Source organism: Falco biarmicus, chromosome Z, assembly GCF_023638135.1.
Source record: "Falco biarmicus isolate bFalBia1 chromosome Z, bFalBia1.pri, whole genome shotgun sequence".
Taxonomy (NCBI): domain Eukaryota; kingdom Metazoa; phylum Chordata; class Aves; order Falconiformes; family Falconidae; genus Falco; species Falco biarmicus.
The window spans coordinates 46677522-46693218 of record NC_079311.1 but is presented as its reverse complement, the minus strand read 5'-3'; the positions used below and the strand labels follow the sequence as shown (position 1 = coordinate 46693218).

Sequence of the window (15697 nt, the reverse complement as noted above, 5' to 3'; positions counted from 1 at the left end):
TTTTTTTTTCCACAGTAGTTTAAGGGAAACTTTCTTATCTTTCTAGACTAAGGACAGGGAAAGTGTAATCTGAGTAAGCTATCATTTTACCTGAAGTCTTATTTATGTTTTAGACTATAGCCACAAATGAGCCAACAAGACTAAAGGAGGGCATCCCGAATTTGTGCTCAGACTAACCTGAAGGTCACAGGCCGCAGTGAAAACAGAGCATCAGACAGCTCAGGAGAGAGCTGTGACATGTTGGCTGATGAGGAAATTAAGGACAGGAAAAAATGTTTAAAACTATAGGAGTCTTTGCTATATGAGGTGGCCATTTAGCAGATTGTGGAGGCTATTGCATTCTTTACCTCATTTTTCCAAGTTGTTTGTACAATATTTTTCAGACGGTACTACTCAGATTTCAGATTTTGGATTCTTTTTTAGACTTGTTTTACACTGCCATAGTTTCCCTGATTTTTCACTGTGAGAGAGATAATTGTTCTTGGAACCACTCCATAAAATACGAATACTACCGCTCACATTACTGTTAAGTAAAATAGTTAGTTGCTGTAAAACAGATTTGCTGTTGAGCAATTCTACGTGCTGGTGCCATAAAAAAAAAAAATTCAGTGGTACATAAAGTAATCTGTAATTCAAAAAATGCTATCAGGCTTTTTGTATATGTCATAAAATAAATTTCTACTTAATTGTCAAGCCAACGAAACAGTTCATTTTCAGATAGAGCCTTGCAAGCAATTATTGTGTCTTCCTCTGGAATGGATTGTGCTGGATTTTTTCCAGTGCTGGAAAGACATCAAACTAGATAGCTAATAAACTGGATGCCCAACATGTAGAAATGTCAGCAATGCAAGATCATATTAGACAACAAATACGCATGAAGTACTAGTCCAAAATAATGGGAAAATTTCTATAATATTCCATATCATTCCTTCAGGTCAAGTAAATATAAGTGTCCCACACACTTCTGTGAAGATGAATTTCACTAGAAGTAACAGCTGTGAAACACACCAAAAATAATACAACAAGATCTCACAGAAAGTCTATGGCAAGAGTGAATTGGTGCAGACTTCAATATCCAAGATTTGAGACCTTAACACTACAGACCCCATCCTCTTAGTGTATTTCCAAGCATTGGGAAAAACAGCTTGGCCCACCTTGGGCACAGAAAGGGACCTGGAACACAGAAATTACAAATAAAAATTACATTTACAGAACAACCAGAACACCTAATATTTGAGACCACGCTTGATTTTTCTTCTAAGTTTTTCCCAGTTAGTGTTGCAACTTTTTATTCCAATAGATCAAAATAAAAATCACAACCCAAAAAAAATCCTGTTCAGCAATAGATATGAATTTATGAAGTAAAATAATAATTCCTATTCAGTTACACTGATGCTAACAAATACAGTGCTTTTTTTCCCGCATCTGAATTGGCAAGTTTGTAAATACTAAAGTAGGCAGAATATTTATACTACAATGTCATAAATCCACTAGTGTCTTGGAAGACTTGTTAGCCTTAATGTATACACTGTGGCCTGCAGAATTCTACAATCAAGAGTTTCCATAAATTGCCTGAGGAGCAATAAGCTTTTCCTCTTTGTAGATGCCACTAAAGAGAATTTGCACAGCTAACTGTAGCCCAGTCACCATTTGAAAATTACAGATGGGGATCAAAGGCAACAAATGGAATCCATTCAATTTACATCCGTAAATTGCTCATTTTTTTCCACTGGTAAGGAAAAATTACAAATGTTCTACTAAAATGACAGAGACTGAGCTCACATAGATCAAGTTGGCACTGGGGCTGCTGGCATTGGGTAATAGATTTGGGCATAAGATCATCTGATTACACTCTCCTCTTTCCCATCTCCTTCCAGGCTGCACTTACACACCATGAGGCTTGAGTGTTGTCTCTCTGTCTGTGGGTCAGGACTTCTCTTAGGCAAAGTTCCCCTTCAGGGATAAGTAAGTTTATTGCATGATTTTAGTGCAAGAATTTTAGGCTAAACCTGATTGTGCTATTATAAAAGCTACGGAAGGTAGAGGAGGAAAAAATACAGTGAGAAACACCTCAGTATTTCACCCCTTTCAGGAAAGCATGGATAAGAATTTCCAGGTCACTGTGTCTTACTCCACCTCTCTGGATAAACCCGCATTTCCCTACGTATGCCAGACAAAGACCTAACCATGTAGTGCTTTTTCCCACCCAAGACTAGACACTACAAGCTTGCAGGACCCATTGGTAAATGTAATAAAACAACACAGAGAAGCCACATTTCAGTTGTGTCTTCATCACACAGGTGGCTTGATGATGGGCAATTTTTCATTTTTATTGCATTCTTTACTGCAAGAATTGGGATAAGAATATTAAGTACCTAATGCGTTCTGAGGAGTGTGAGACTGCAGTAAATCATATCAATCTGACTTTTTCAGGTTCTGAAATGTGATCTACTTAGCTTATTGTCATTCATTCATAGTACTGCTAACATGGCAAGAACGCATGTTCATATGGAGAAAACAGTTTATGTTCAAGTTACATGTAGCATTCTTAGAGGATCTGAAGTCAATTGTAGTTTTGACTACTTGGTGAAAAAACAGTTCTTTTACAGTTGATACCTACAGCTGACCAGCTCACCACATATCCTTTTTACTATTTTGAGAGGATAATAGGCATTTTCAGTCTGACCTCTTTCAAACATCCACTCTGAACATTTTTGCCCTAAGTCTTCTTTTCCCGTATGAGAAGCCTAGAACAGCGTGTTCACATTCATGAACTTAGCGTAATGAATCATACACCTCCTCCTATCACAGATTTTGCAAAAGACATACTATGAAACAAGAAGAATGGCCAAAGCAGGGCTTCACTAGAGCTAAATAAGTCAAAAAGCAAAAATGTATGGCCCTAGACTGCATTTTTGTAACTGTTGAGGTGGTCCATTCTTTGCAAGAACATTCCTCAGGACTGTCAGCAAAAATGAAGCAAAACATCCTGTAAAGAAATTACAACTAGATTAGAGACTGAGCTCTGCTCTGACCAGCTGCAACCTTTGGAACATTTTAAGCCAAAAATGGACTAAGAACCACATTCTGGGAGTGTCTCATAGTTATTTATAATGGAGCTCCAGATTTTTAAGTCTTCTTAAATCAAGATGGAGTCTTGAGTTCCTTCACACTCTTTCATCTCCAAATACACTCATAGCTGTCATTAAGGTAGTTAGATTTTATTATAGACTATGCACAGGATAAATTTTCATGCAAAATGTGTCAAAAAGTGATCATGATTCTGCACCCTAAAGATCTCAGCCTTCTCCAGTTAAAAGATGTGTCGTTGTTGTCCACCCCAGGAATGCTAACCTCTGTACTTTTAATGAATAATAAGGTCACTTATTATTAGAAGTCAATTCATTCAGGTATCTGCAAGTAGAAGACAGATGTTTAAGGTAAACTTAGCACCTTGACATTCTAAGAATGTGTTCATTAGAAATGCTTATAAAAATGTGTATCTTCTGTAGTCATGCTTGGGTTTTTTCTTATTCAGATACAAATTTTGCTGAAGCTGGTAAGTATTGTGCCTATGCAACATTAGATTCTGTGCTTCCTTCATGTTAAAATGAGCACCATTAGGATGCATCGCTTGAAAATTCAATTGGTCACTAAAGGGATTTGTAGAAAAAACTGGGTGGAGAAAGACAATGAAGGTGCTCAAACAACAAAAGGAAAGAAAGTAGGATGAACTTTTAAAATGGAAGTACATCATATTCTGCCAAAATGCTGGGCAGTCCCTCCTGATGTTTTCTATGGAAGTGGAACCCATTTTGCATGTTACAAGTGTGGATTAAAAATATAGAAAGCACTGTTTAGTCGTACCAGCCCTGGTATTTAGCAAGGCCTAATGAACTCATTCAGAAACCAGTCTTGAATAAGGTCCCTGGCAATTTCTTTCCATGCTGAAGATAAGAAATGTCATACCTGTTCCATATGAAAAAGATACACATTTTGAGAAGAGCAGTATTGCTCAAGAGGACTGAAAGTACTTCCTATATCAAAGAGTTGCCCTGCACTTTGCCAGAATAAGTTATTAGGCATTATCATCCTACAAAAACATTTCTTACATCCAGAACAGTGCAGTATCACTACGGAAATATTGCTGATCTTACTATGAAGAATGTTTGCCACTTCGTATCAGGTCCTGAAAGCAATATAAAAAGGAGGCATTGCCTTTCTGTAGCTTACAGAAGCCACAAAACACTCATTTTATTCATTTTTCCTGTAAGTGATATATAAATGTAAGACTAGTAACACGGTGGTGGTGGCACTCTTGATTTACTAACCAGTAGAAAGCCACACTGACATGCTACAACTAGCCAACTTACACATCAAAGATGCTTTCAAAAGCCATGTAAAATACACTTCTGAACAAAAGATAATGAATTGCAACAAAGCAGATTTTGTATTAGAGAGAACAAGAGGAAAACAAAACTTGCACACTGTTGACCTACATACAGAAAATGAGTATGTGTCTAGGACACATAGTTACAGCTGTAATTACCATTTCCTTCAGTGGTGGTTGGGTCTTCACGTTTAGGCATCATGACTATTTCACAGGGCTGCTCCAGCTACCACCTATACAACAGATCGTCTGAAGGCTGAGTGGTTCAAGACGAAGTGCACCACATCAACATTGTCCTGTCCGTCACTGAACAGATGGCACTGATGAAGTTTCACTGACTGAAATATAAGAAGATACTAATTTCCTAAGTGATTAATCTTTCATGACTGTTTAGTTTACTATTTAGGGTTGGCATGCTAAGGTCAAAAGAATGGAAGAAATTGTTCACCTTCTTTATTATTATTAGTGAAAAGAGAAAAACTCTCCTGCAATGTACTTTCTTGCGACTAACACTAATGTTTAAATGCTGAAGTGCCTTACTGAGCAAGGATGTTGCACATTGTCCACACAGACACACTCTGATGCTGTATACAGGTCTAGACTTCAGGGTGTGGAGGACATTACATGGATTTTTTTTTCCTCATGAAAGACAGCTTTTACCTCAGAAATATTTAAATCGCGAATAGCTTTAACAGTCAGACACTGATTTAAAATATCTGAGCAAAAGGAGTCCAATGACAATATATCTGCTGGTTTATATTTGCATCTCCTTGCAGTTCCATTAAGACTCCCTGCTTCTGCCTTTATGCAGATATTGCATCCTAAATTTATGAGCTTTACCCTGATTCACCTTGTATCTACAATACTAGACAAGCTTAATGGTGAAAAAAAGCAAAAATTTAATTAACAAGAGAGTTCAGGCTTGGAAGTAAAAGATTTGAAACAACTCACTACAAATAAAACAATGTTACAAATAAAACAACATAAAATGCAATTCTTAATCTGTTTTTAAATGAATAATTTCTTCATAGTTTCCTCAGTATTCCTCATCTGGAATTCTTTAGTGTGACCCAGCTTGAAAAAATGGGTAAGCATCTGCAGAATGCCCCACATTCTCAGGTGCTCCTGAGGGGTTTCTGGATCCTTTACTCACATGACTATGAAAGCTATTTGTTTTTCTTTGGAGCTGTCATTCAGATGTCTGAAGGAAGTTTATCTAGAAGTTTATTCAGTGATGCTCACTATCTTACCTTTCCATTTTCAAATTTTAGCATTGGGGGAATGCTGAAAATGTTTGTGGGTGTTGTTTGGACTGACTTGAAATTCAGTTTACAGACAAAACACATCCATGTGTTTAGTCCTATTTCTGTTAGAACATCCTATGTTTCAAATATTGCCAAAGAAATTAAGCCTACACACTCAGGTCCTACATCTTTGTCTATAAACCATGTTTTCAGAACTAATACTGCTTCCTTTACTGCATTCTCATATTAGTCATTATATAATATCCTAGCTCCTGTGCTTTTATACTTTGGAAAGACTTCTAATGCAAAAAGGAAATGCAAGAAAACATTCAAATCTTCTCTGAAAATCCAGTTAGACCATGCCATGGTTTTATGAATTCAGAAAAAGAATAATCATGTTCTAAAAATTCAGTAAAATTCAGTTGGTAGACTTCTGTGCTTCTTTAATAACAGAAAGAATAACATCTTGGGAGGAATGATGAGCATGGTGTTCAAGTTACTGATTATTGTACTTGAAAAAAGAAGCAGTGAAAGAACTATAACAAGATGTTTTGCAGTTGCAGTCAAATCAGGACCATTGCCTTGATGGAACTATGTAAGTCTTCATCAGAAACTTAAGTTACTGATACCTCACTTTCATTTATTAGCCACATTGGAAAACATGAAAGGATATATGACAAGGAAAGGGACATACACTGATGGCTGATTTATTAATCTTACCAGCAAAAATGACATTACATTAATATCAAAGATGCAAAGGCAGTATTAAACAAGCTAGATAAATAAAAGAATTACGGTCATATACACATGTGGTCTCTCGGTGAACATTTGCTATGATATAGGTGAATTGCACACCCCATTTTACTTATTTCTTGAGGTGTCCTGACTCATACAGTGATCAGATTTAGTTAAATACTTTTACCACTGTGCAATTTTTTAGTGTAGACAAGCCAGATCAAGGCTGGTTTGTGGTCTACTTTTGTGGCTGCAGGAGTTAACCGTCTCCATGAGTTCCACCACTTGCTGCCCTCATTGATGTACTGCTAAAACTGTCCATGGGTCTACCTTGTAAACTGGATCACTAATCAAAGAAAATAATCATTTTGTTAAGTCAGCTTAGTGCAGTGATCCAATCCACAGCACGGTCCCACAAACAATTGTAATTAGCACAGAAGAGGGAGTCAAATTGTGACATGATATGGGAAAGGGCAGCCAGGGTCAGGAGGCAGAAAAAGGGTGCAAACCTTTGAAGACAGGGTTGCCACTGGAGATAACATAGCACAGAGCTTCATCTTGTATTTCTGTTTATCCTTGGAGACCAAATACTAAGCAGAGACTGGGGACAAACAGTACCAATTAAACCTCACAGCATCCTACTGCTTCTCTAGCACAAATATAAATGATTGCATAGAGAGCATGGACAGTTTTCATCTGCACAAGATTCTCTTTACAGCACACCAGTCTTGCAAAAAAAAAAAAAAAAAGCGGCTTTTAATTTAATCTAGCTCTATTTAATAGCAATAAAATCAGAACAACACAGAGTGTTTTTAATATATAAGAATTATGAAAATAGCCTCAGTGCAGACAGTTTCAGAGAACTGGGATCATTCCTCAATGAGCCTGTTGAACACTGCAAAAATTCCTGTTGTTAGCAAACATGCCACATTTTTGTTTCTGTGTTCAAATCTTTATCTCCTTGTCAAAGACATGTACGATATAGTCAAAGCACTGAAGCATGGGTGGTTTACAAAGGATGAGGATGGAAATACACAATTAGCCCTTTACTACAGCTGTAACTTGTGGGAAAACTTGTAGTAGAGGAGAAATTGAAAGTATTGGTCCACATACTCTTCCTCACACTACTAAACTGATAACCCATTAGATAGCCATCTGCCAACCAAATAAATCCATCCAAGGGAAATAAAGATGATATCAAAGAATGTTGACATAGCTATGTTTGGTACAAATATCAGTGTCTCAGTAACTCTGCAAGCATCAATTTTACTTGCAATCAGCGTCTAAGTTACAGTGCCACAACCTATTCACAAAGAAATAACCACTCTAATTTCTTTCCTGCCACTTCTGCACAACAGCTGTAAACCCTTTCTACCACAATGTTGATTATTCCACATTTCAAGGTGCATTTTTCATTGTTTTCTAGACATACCGCTAAACTTAGGCCAATAATGATTTTCTGTCAGACTTTGCTGCTAAAGATGACTCTTTTCAGGATGGGATTTTAAAATGCTGTTTTGTTGTGAGGCACATAAAATACATAATCTGCCTTGTTGAAGTACATGAAAAAATCAGACAGTTCTGGTAGTAGATATGGAAATAAGCTGAAGTCATGGCACTGTAGCTGTGCCAGTGAAAATGCCTTTTCCTGTGTAATGTAATCTTCCCCTAACCTGCTGCATTCAAATGGGTCAGATGAGTCTGAACAGCATTAACTGGTAAGTCTGTGCCTACCACCCACATTATCCCACATCTTTCCACAGCTATGTGCATGATTATGCCAATCACGTCTGGGAGCAGCAGGAGGCTGCACCAGGAGGAGGCCAAGACAGCATGAGGGTCAAAACCTGCCTGAGGGGCACCATCCCACAGCAGTGCAAGCAGAGCAGGTGCTGAAGGTGGCACTGGGGGGAACCTGGTGAGGGTGGAAAGGCAGTCAGATAAATCAGATTGGTTGACTTCATGCCAGAAAATTTCAAAAGCGACCCACATTCTTTCTGAATATTAACTCCCAAGTCAACATGTTCAGCTCTTGAACACTGATTAGAGGATGCCACATAACAGAAACACAAGTAAGACTGTTCTGATGCCACACTGGTATTCACAGAGAAAACAGCTTAAATCCATTTGCAGACAAAAAATTGTATTGAGGTCTCTGAGTAGCTCCTGAAAAAGAGATCTGACAGCTAAGTCAAAAAACTACACAAAAGTAAAACAGATTTCTGCAATTACTGTTTATGAAGCTATTTGTAGTCATTATGACTAGATTTCTGGAGTACGGTGTTTCAAGTTTCTCCAAAAACCTGGAAGTTAAGCTAAAAATACAGTGGGATGTATTTTTCATTACACTTATATATGTGATACCATAATATAATATTATTATATATAATATACCTACATTATAATATAGTACACTGAATTGTGTTTATTTTATTATTATATATTGTTGTATTATTCTAATTATTATTATATATACATATTATTGTATTTGCACTGTACCAAGCATAATCACCAGGTTCAGAGGAAAAACATCAGAAATCTTATGAAGATACCATATTTGAAAAATTTCTAGTCAATTAATGTGGATCACAAGAATTTAGGATGATATATATGATTTAGAAGAATTTATCTAAATTGCTTTTGACTGCTGACTCTATCCTACTCCATCATTAATCAGAATGTTTTATTAAAACCTCAAAACCAGTTTTAAATTCCTAAACATTCATTAAAATTCTGCCAAATTATTTTTTTATTAGAAAAGGAGATATTTAGCAGAGTTTCTACATATCCATATGCTCTGTTCTTTAGACGACTTCTGAAAATTTGTAGCCAGAAGCATTTCGGAAGTCCATCTGAAGATATATTTGTATATGCATTTCCTCTAATGATAATGCCACTCAGAATTAGATAATTCTACTTAGAATCATATTCTTGTCTTTATTCTAGCCAAAATGAATGGGTGACTGAATGGTTGTTAATACAGCTGCTTTCTTTAATAACATCTGATATCGCACACTGCCAGCTATGTCTGACTGCTCGCAGCACCTGCTAGGCTGATGAATGGGCACACTGCTCGTGTAATTGCATTTGCTGCTTAGTTGTCACTACTCTCAATGGAGGGACTCCGGATTTACTTCTCAGTGCAACCCTCTATTGCTATTTGTTTTAAAATGAGATTAAAAAAACCAAAAACCACTAATTGTTACATGTTTTGAAGTACTTACTTCTATAGTAAGTGCAGCTGGCGCCGCCACAAAGACATGAACAGAAGTCTTAGCCTGCACAGACTGGTTGCGGTAGCATGTACTTAGGAGTACTAAAATCCTGAGACTTTATGACTTCACAGCCATCAATGCCTCGTGTAAATCACAGATCAGGTCCTCCTAAATACCAGTCCACTTTAATGTAGTCTGCTACATTAGATAACCCTTGCACAAGCCGTTATCACTCAGAGAACATATCAACAGTGACTACTTTCCACTCCAAGATTTCAACACATTTTTCAGGCAACCCATTTGCAAAGGACTTAGCAGGCACAGGTGGCACAGCTCAAAACCCTCTTCACCACTGCACGTGTCAGAGGAAGTGGAAGGGTTGTAATCATCTTCAGGGACTCCCTCTCTGGACTTTGACCATTGCAAGTTCTTGAAGCAGACCTGTCCAAATCTCATGAAGGTGCTAGGATCATAACGAGCTCTGCATATTCCCTACCTGCCACTCTGGATCCTCTGCTGTCATGGCAAGCAGCAAGTGCTGTAAAACCAGAAATGACCCCTTATTTGTTTTTTTTGCAGGGAAACATAGAGCAAAGTGCACCAGAACCATGTTCCATCACAGCCAGGAGTTAGAAAGTAAAACCTTGAATGTGAAGCTTCAGCAAAATAACAAAACCCTAAGGTAAAAAAGCAAATTCTGCAGAATGACTGAGGGTGTGTTATATTTAGCCAGAGGAACCAGGCTTTTTGTATCTTTCTGTTTCACATTGCCTGTAAAACCAAGGGAATACAATACAAATGAAAGGCAGGAGTTCAGGGAAGAACAGTGCAACAAGTAGTCGATTCAATGGCAAATTCTTCAGCCATTGAACGAAAGATTATTAATAACACTGCCTGTAGTTCTCCAATGCACTCAGTCAGTGCCTGCTCACAGCAGCTAATAAGTATCCTGAGAGGACAAGGTTAAACAAACTAGGTAATCAGCAGTCTTTATTGTAGTATTGGGAAAAGTCTACTACTAGAACAGAAAGAAAATTGTTTTCATGAAGGAGAAAGAAACCAAAACCATACTAAGAGGGGTTTTTTTTATCTACTCATATGCCAAACTTCCCATAAAAATCATTTGCCTCAGGGTTGTTATAAGAATATGAACATGTGAGTGAAAAGTTATTTTTTAACTTTCATACACATCTGCCTTAGTTTGGTGAGATGATGTGCCAGAATGGACGCCAATTAGTGTCAGTCTTAATAGTAGTCTTTAATACTTGGACATGCCTTTATTAGGAAAGATTTTGAAACTATTAACTCATTCTCTACTGATCTCTTGAACAGCTGATGAACAGCGATAAATTTTATTATTTGGCAGTCCTGGGCAAAGTCATATGATAGTTTGAAGTTTTAACAAGTTAACTGCTGAGTAAGGGTTTCCTAGATGGTTGATGATCTCTTGAGGCATAAATCCAGCAATCCAACTGATGAGGGAAAGAAATACGCTTAAATCAAGTGAACACAGAACAAACCAAGGATAAAGTAAGATAAAATGTACTGAAAACAAATCTTGAAGGCCTGCACAAATACACACATGTACAAGCCAACAATGCCTGGAAAAATACTAGTATGCTCCAACCCTGGACTCTCAAACTGTGGCTTGAAATATATGCTTGAAACCATGAAATCACATTCCTATTAAAACCTAACCTACACAGCTGAGCACCCTTGAAAGAATGATATGCAGCATCAAAGATCTTTTGAAAAAACATCACTGTATGTAGCAGGTACTAAATCTTGTCTTAAAATTACTATGATTTGGGCAAAATGCAGATCATCAGCTACTGAAAAAATTACAGAAAATTACACCATTATGACCTCCAAGTGAGCTTCTCTTCACATCAGCTTTGGTAGTTGCTGAAAGACAGAGGCAATTCTGCAAAAGCATTTTCAGAATACCCATGTCCGTGTTCCTGAACATTACACTGTCATCATTGTGTTATCATTTATCAAGGGAAGATCCTTCAGAAAAACCCAGACATGCTCCTGAGCAGAGATGACTCCAGCACTGCCATGATAAGATGCCACAATCCAAAGTTTAATATCACTGACATTCCTGGTACTCCAAACCCTCGGTCAGCCTTCCAGCCACCCCCAGCTGGAGGAGAGGCAACTGAGCACAAGGCATGGAAAGAGTATTCTTTTCTTTTCCTCCTAATGTTTCCTAATGCCTTGAAGGTTTCATTATCCACTTTCTGTGCCTAACATGCCATGTCACACAGTACTGGTCAAGGCCACTGGGCCAAATTCTGGGAAAGATTGTGATAGCTTTATTAACACATACTTGTTTTTATTATGTGATGTAACATTCATCCATTAATTTCAGCTCTCCACATGTACACATACGTATCTGTCAATTACATTAATTGACTTAATAAATACTCCTAATTTCTACGGAAGTGGAGAAAGTTTATTAGTTTATTAGTTCTGTCATTCTTTGACTATCTCAAAAATAAAAGTGTCAGGAAAGATCTTTTGTACAAAGCATATAACTGAGTTTGTAAAAATATGTGAAGCTAGAAATATAAGAATATTGATGAACGATGTATCTCCAGCTTCCAGACAGACAGATGTAGATAGATAGATAGATGGATAGACAGACAGATAGATAGATAGATAGATAGATAGATAGATAGATAGATAGATAGATAGATAGATAGATAGATAGATAGATATTTTGTTAAACTATCTAGATCACAATTTGTTGTGAGAAACTACAGGCCACGCAGACCTCTCCCGAGACGCTGCAGTTTCAGCTGCTACCAGCAGATGGCAATGCATGTGAGTCAGTCGCACCTTAATGCAAGGGCTCCATTCACAGCAAAACCTGCCGTCGCAGAAACCTCACGGTCTCGTTATTTAAGAAAGCAGAGGACCACACAAGAGAGATTTTGCTTAGAAGCAGCAAAAGAGTGAGCACGAAGGTAAACGACATTAATCTTGACCCACGTCAATTAAGTCACTGCTTTCCATGACCTGTTAGATTAAATAATCAACCATTTGGATGGCAGAGATAAAGATTATAGCAGTGAAATAAACAACATTCTCTTCTGTTTCAGTGTGTTTGTATGGCTTAAGCACACAACTTCAGAACAACACCCCAACTGCAGCTAACTACAGTGGATAAAGTTTCTGAAGACAGTTCACTTTTGGTATGACACACTAACTTCATTTCTTTGGTTGTTGTATCTCACAGTAAATAAATGCTGACATGCATAGTGTGCACTACTCAACAATGCAAACTAGAAAGAAAAGAAAAATATATATGCTTTATATGTCTTTTCTTCCATTGGAGAGAAAAAAACAAGTTTAGAAACATAATTCTATCTCCACGTATTCAGAAGGCACAAGAATCAAAAACCTAAATGTCATTGTAAAACTTAAACACCTACATAAAACTTGTAAATCTATCCTTACAGGATCGGTATGTACCAAGAATATGATAAAAAGAAGACAGACATAAATACAGAGACAGACAGGTGGACACGTGTAAATAAATATTTTGAAATATACTGACCTTGCCATTCACTTGTCTCTTCTTTAATAAAGTTCAGTTTTCCTGTAATAATCAGTCACATAAATTTATTTCCCTGTATCATCCCTCAAAATCTATGAAAATTACTCCCATCCTCATTATCACATATGAAGATTTCTATTCAAGTATATAAAGATATATAAGGAATAAGCAAAATGACCTAGAAGCTTTGTCTCAGTCCCAGAGCTGTAACATCACTGGCATAAACAAAACCTGGTGGGATGACTCCTGTGACTGTGGTGCTGTGGTGGAGAGTTTTAAGCTCTGCAGGAGGGATGGACAGGGCAGGTGAGACAGGAGGTGGCACTGTATGTAAGGGAGGGGCTGCACTGTATGGCACTTGCAGCTAGTGATGACACAGGTGAGAGTCTCTGGGTAAGGATGAACAGGAAAGCAAGTAAAGAGTATGTGCCTGTGGGAGTCTACTATTGACTACCCAGCTAGGATGATGACACCAGTTAATTATTCTGCAAGGAAGTAAGGCATATCTCTAGATCAATAGCCCTTGTCCTTATGGGTGATTTTTAACTTCCCAGTTGTCAACTGTCAATATCATGCAGCAGACACAAATAAGTTCAGGAAATCTCTGAATCATGTTGAAGATAACTTCTTGGGGCAGGTACTGGGGGAGCCACCAAGGAAAGATGCCCTCCTAGATTTGTTGTTTGTAAGCAGAAAAGGACTCATGGGCGAAGTGGTGATTGGTGCCTGTGTTAGTTACAGTGACCACAATTTAGCAAAACTGTGACCCTGGATATGGGGAGAACCAACTTCAAGCTGCTGAATGAGCTAATTAGTAAGGTCCCCATGGAATCTGCTTTTGAACATAGCGGGGTTCATGAATACTGATTGCTTTCTAAAAAACATTTCTTAATAGCACAGGAGCAGGCAACTCCAAAGTGTCAGAAGCCAAGCAAGTGGGACAGAAGGTTGGATTGGCTAAGCAAAGATCTTCTAGAACTGAGGTGGAAAAGGGAAGTATATGGATATTGGAAGCAAGGACCTGTGAGAGAGATGCTTTTCACCATCGTAGGGAGAAAATTCATGCAACCAAAGCTTGTTAGAGTTCAAGCTGGCCAGTACTGTGAAGAACAACAAAAAGTGCTTTTTAAATACCTTGGGATGTGTGGTGAAGAACTTACCCTAATGACCTGTATAAAGTAACCCCCATCACCAAAGCTGACAAAGAAATCTGTTATGAAGGAGCTAATACGAATGAACTTGTATGACTGTATATATGCCATACGTAAAATGCCAGCAGGTGGCACTCAAGAATACGTAGCCCTTTTCCAGGGATTGTCCAGGACAGATAAAACTTGCTGTTGTACATGCCTACAGGTTCCTGTGTGCTGCTTTTTACATGCAGGGGAAAATGTGAATCTTTTAGGGTTGTTGAAATGCATGCCCAAGAACAAGGCATCTTGACACCAGTCCACACAAGTCTGTTTCTGGAGGGCTCCACAGTCCCCAAGGTGCTAGACAGACCTTGCAGCCCCTACGGTGAATCACCAGTTTCACTGCTCAACTGGGCAAGCTGCAAAAGCCAGTCAAAGTCAATGTGCAAATCAGAGCAGGTGTTAAGAAAGTGTTTTAGAAAACTAGCCAGCAAGGTAGCTGTGCTTTGAATGCACAGACCCTTCTTGTCTTCTAACAGGTTCCAACTTGTTGTAGCACTTCTTTAAAGGATGTTCTTTTACCAAAAACAATGAGCTCAAAATCATAGCTTGACCATGTTTTTTACTCCATTGGGGCAGCAGTCGTCAGGCTGTACCAAAATTGCTAACAGGCAGAGGCAATGCAGTAAGGATGCAGCATGCAGTGCCTGGCCACATAGATACCTGGAGGTGGAGAGGTAGCACTGGAGCAGCCCCAAGTTTCACTGAATCATTCCAGTTAGCTTTGATACCTTCAAAGAAGAAACTGACAACCAAATTCTTATAAAATCCATGTAATTCCTTCATTTTGTGCTTCAGGTAGCAGCTAAATAAGAAAATTGGAGAAGGGATCATTTTTGTGTCAAGTATCATGTTCATTCCATAAGCTCCTTTCTAAATCTAAAAATGTCATGTTTTGTCCTTTCTATATTTTTTTAATAATGAAGTCTTGCTGAAGGCCTAAATTTCCCTTAAATATTCATCTTGTTCTAATTAAGAGGGTCTGCACTATCTACCCTGCCAGTGGTCAATGGCTCCACCCAGACAGAGCTGTTGAAGGTAGAGACTGCAGTGGAGACCTCGACTACAAGGAATGCTTAGATCTTGGTCCTGGGGCAGGGACAGGCAGAAGACCTGACTGCAAAAGGTGTGCCCAGGCAGAGGACTTCCTGCAGCAGGTGGCCGAGCTGCAGGTTAGAAGGCTGCATAACATCAGGAAGGAGTTAGATAGTTGGTTCTAAGTGCAGTCTCAAGCGGACCCACAGCCAAACAGCCAAAAAATCCCCCACCAGTAAATCGGGGGGGGGGGGGGGGGGGGGAGGGAAATAATGCAGAAGAATGGAAGCTTGTAACAGCAAGGACTAGCAGGAGGAAAA

The 15697-nt window shown here is 38.4% G+C and overlaps 1 protein-coding gene across 1 annotated transcript in view; it reads right to left on the bottom strand.

Annotated features, from left to right (window-relative positions):
• Nucleotides 1-4680, bottom strand: part of TMC1 (transmembrane channel like 1) — a 68073-nt gene extending 63393 nt beyond the window's left edge. The window contains exon 1 of the mRNA XM_056325126.1: nt 4550-4680. Within this exon, the coding sequence (XP_056181101.1) occupies nt 4550-4592 (43 nt within the window). The 5' untranslated portion in view covers nt 4593-4680. The remainder of the gene's footprint in view (nt 1-4549) is intronic.
• Between the last annotated feature and the right edge of the window lie 11017 nt (nt 4681-15697).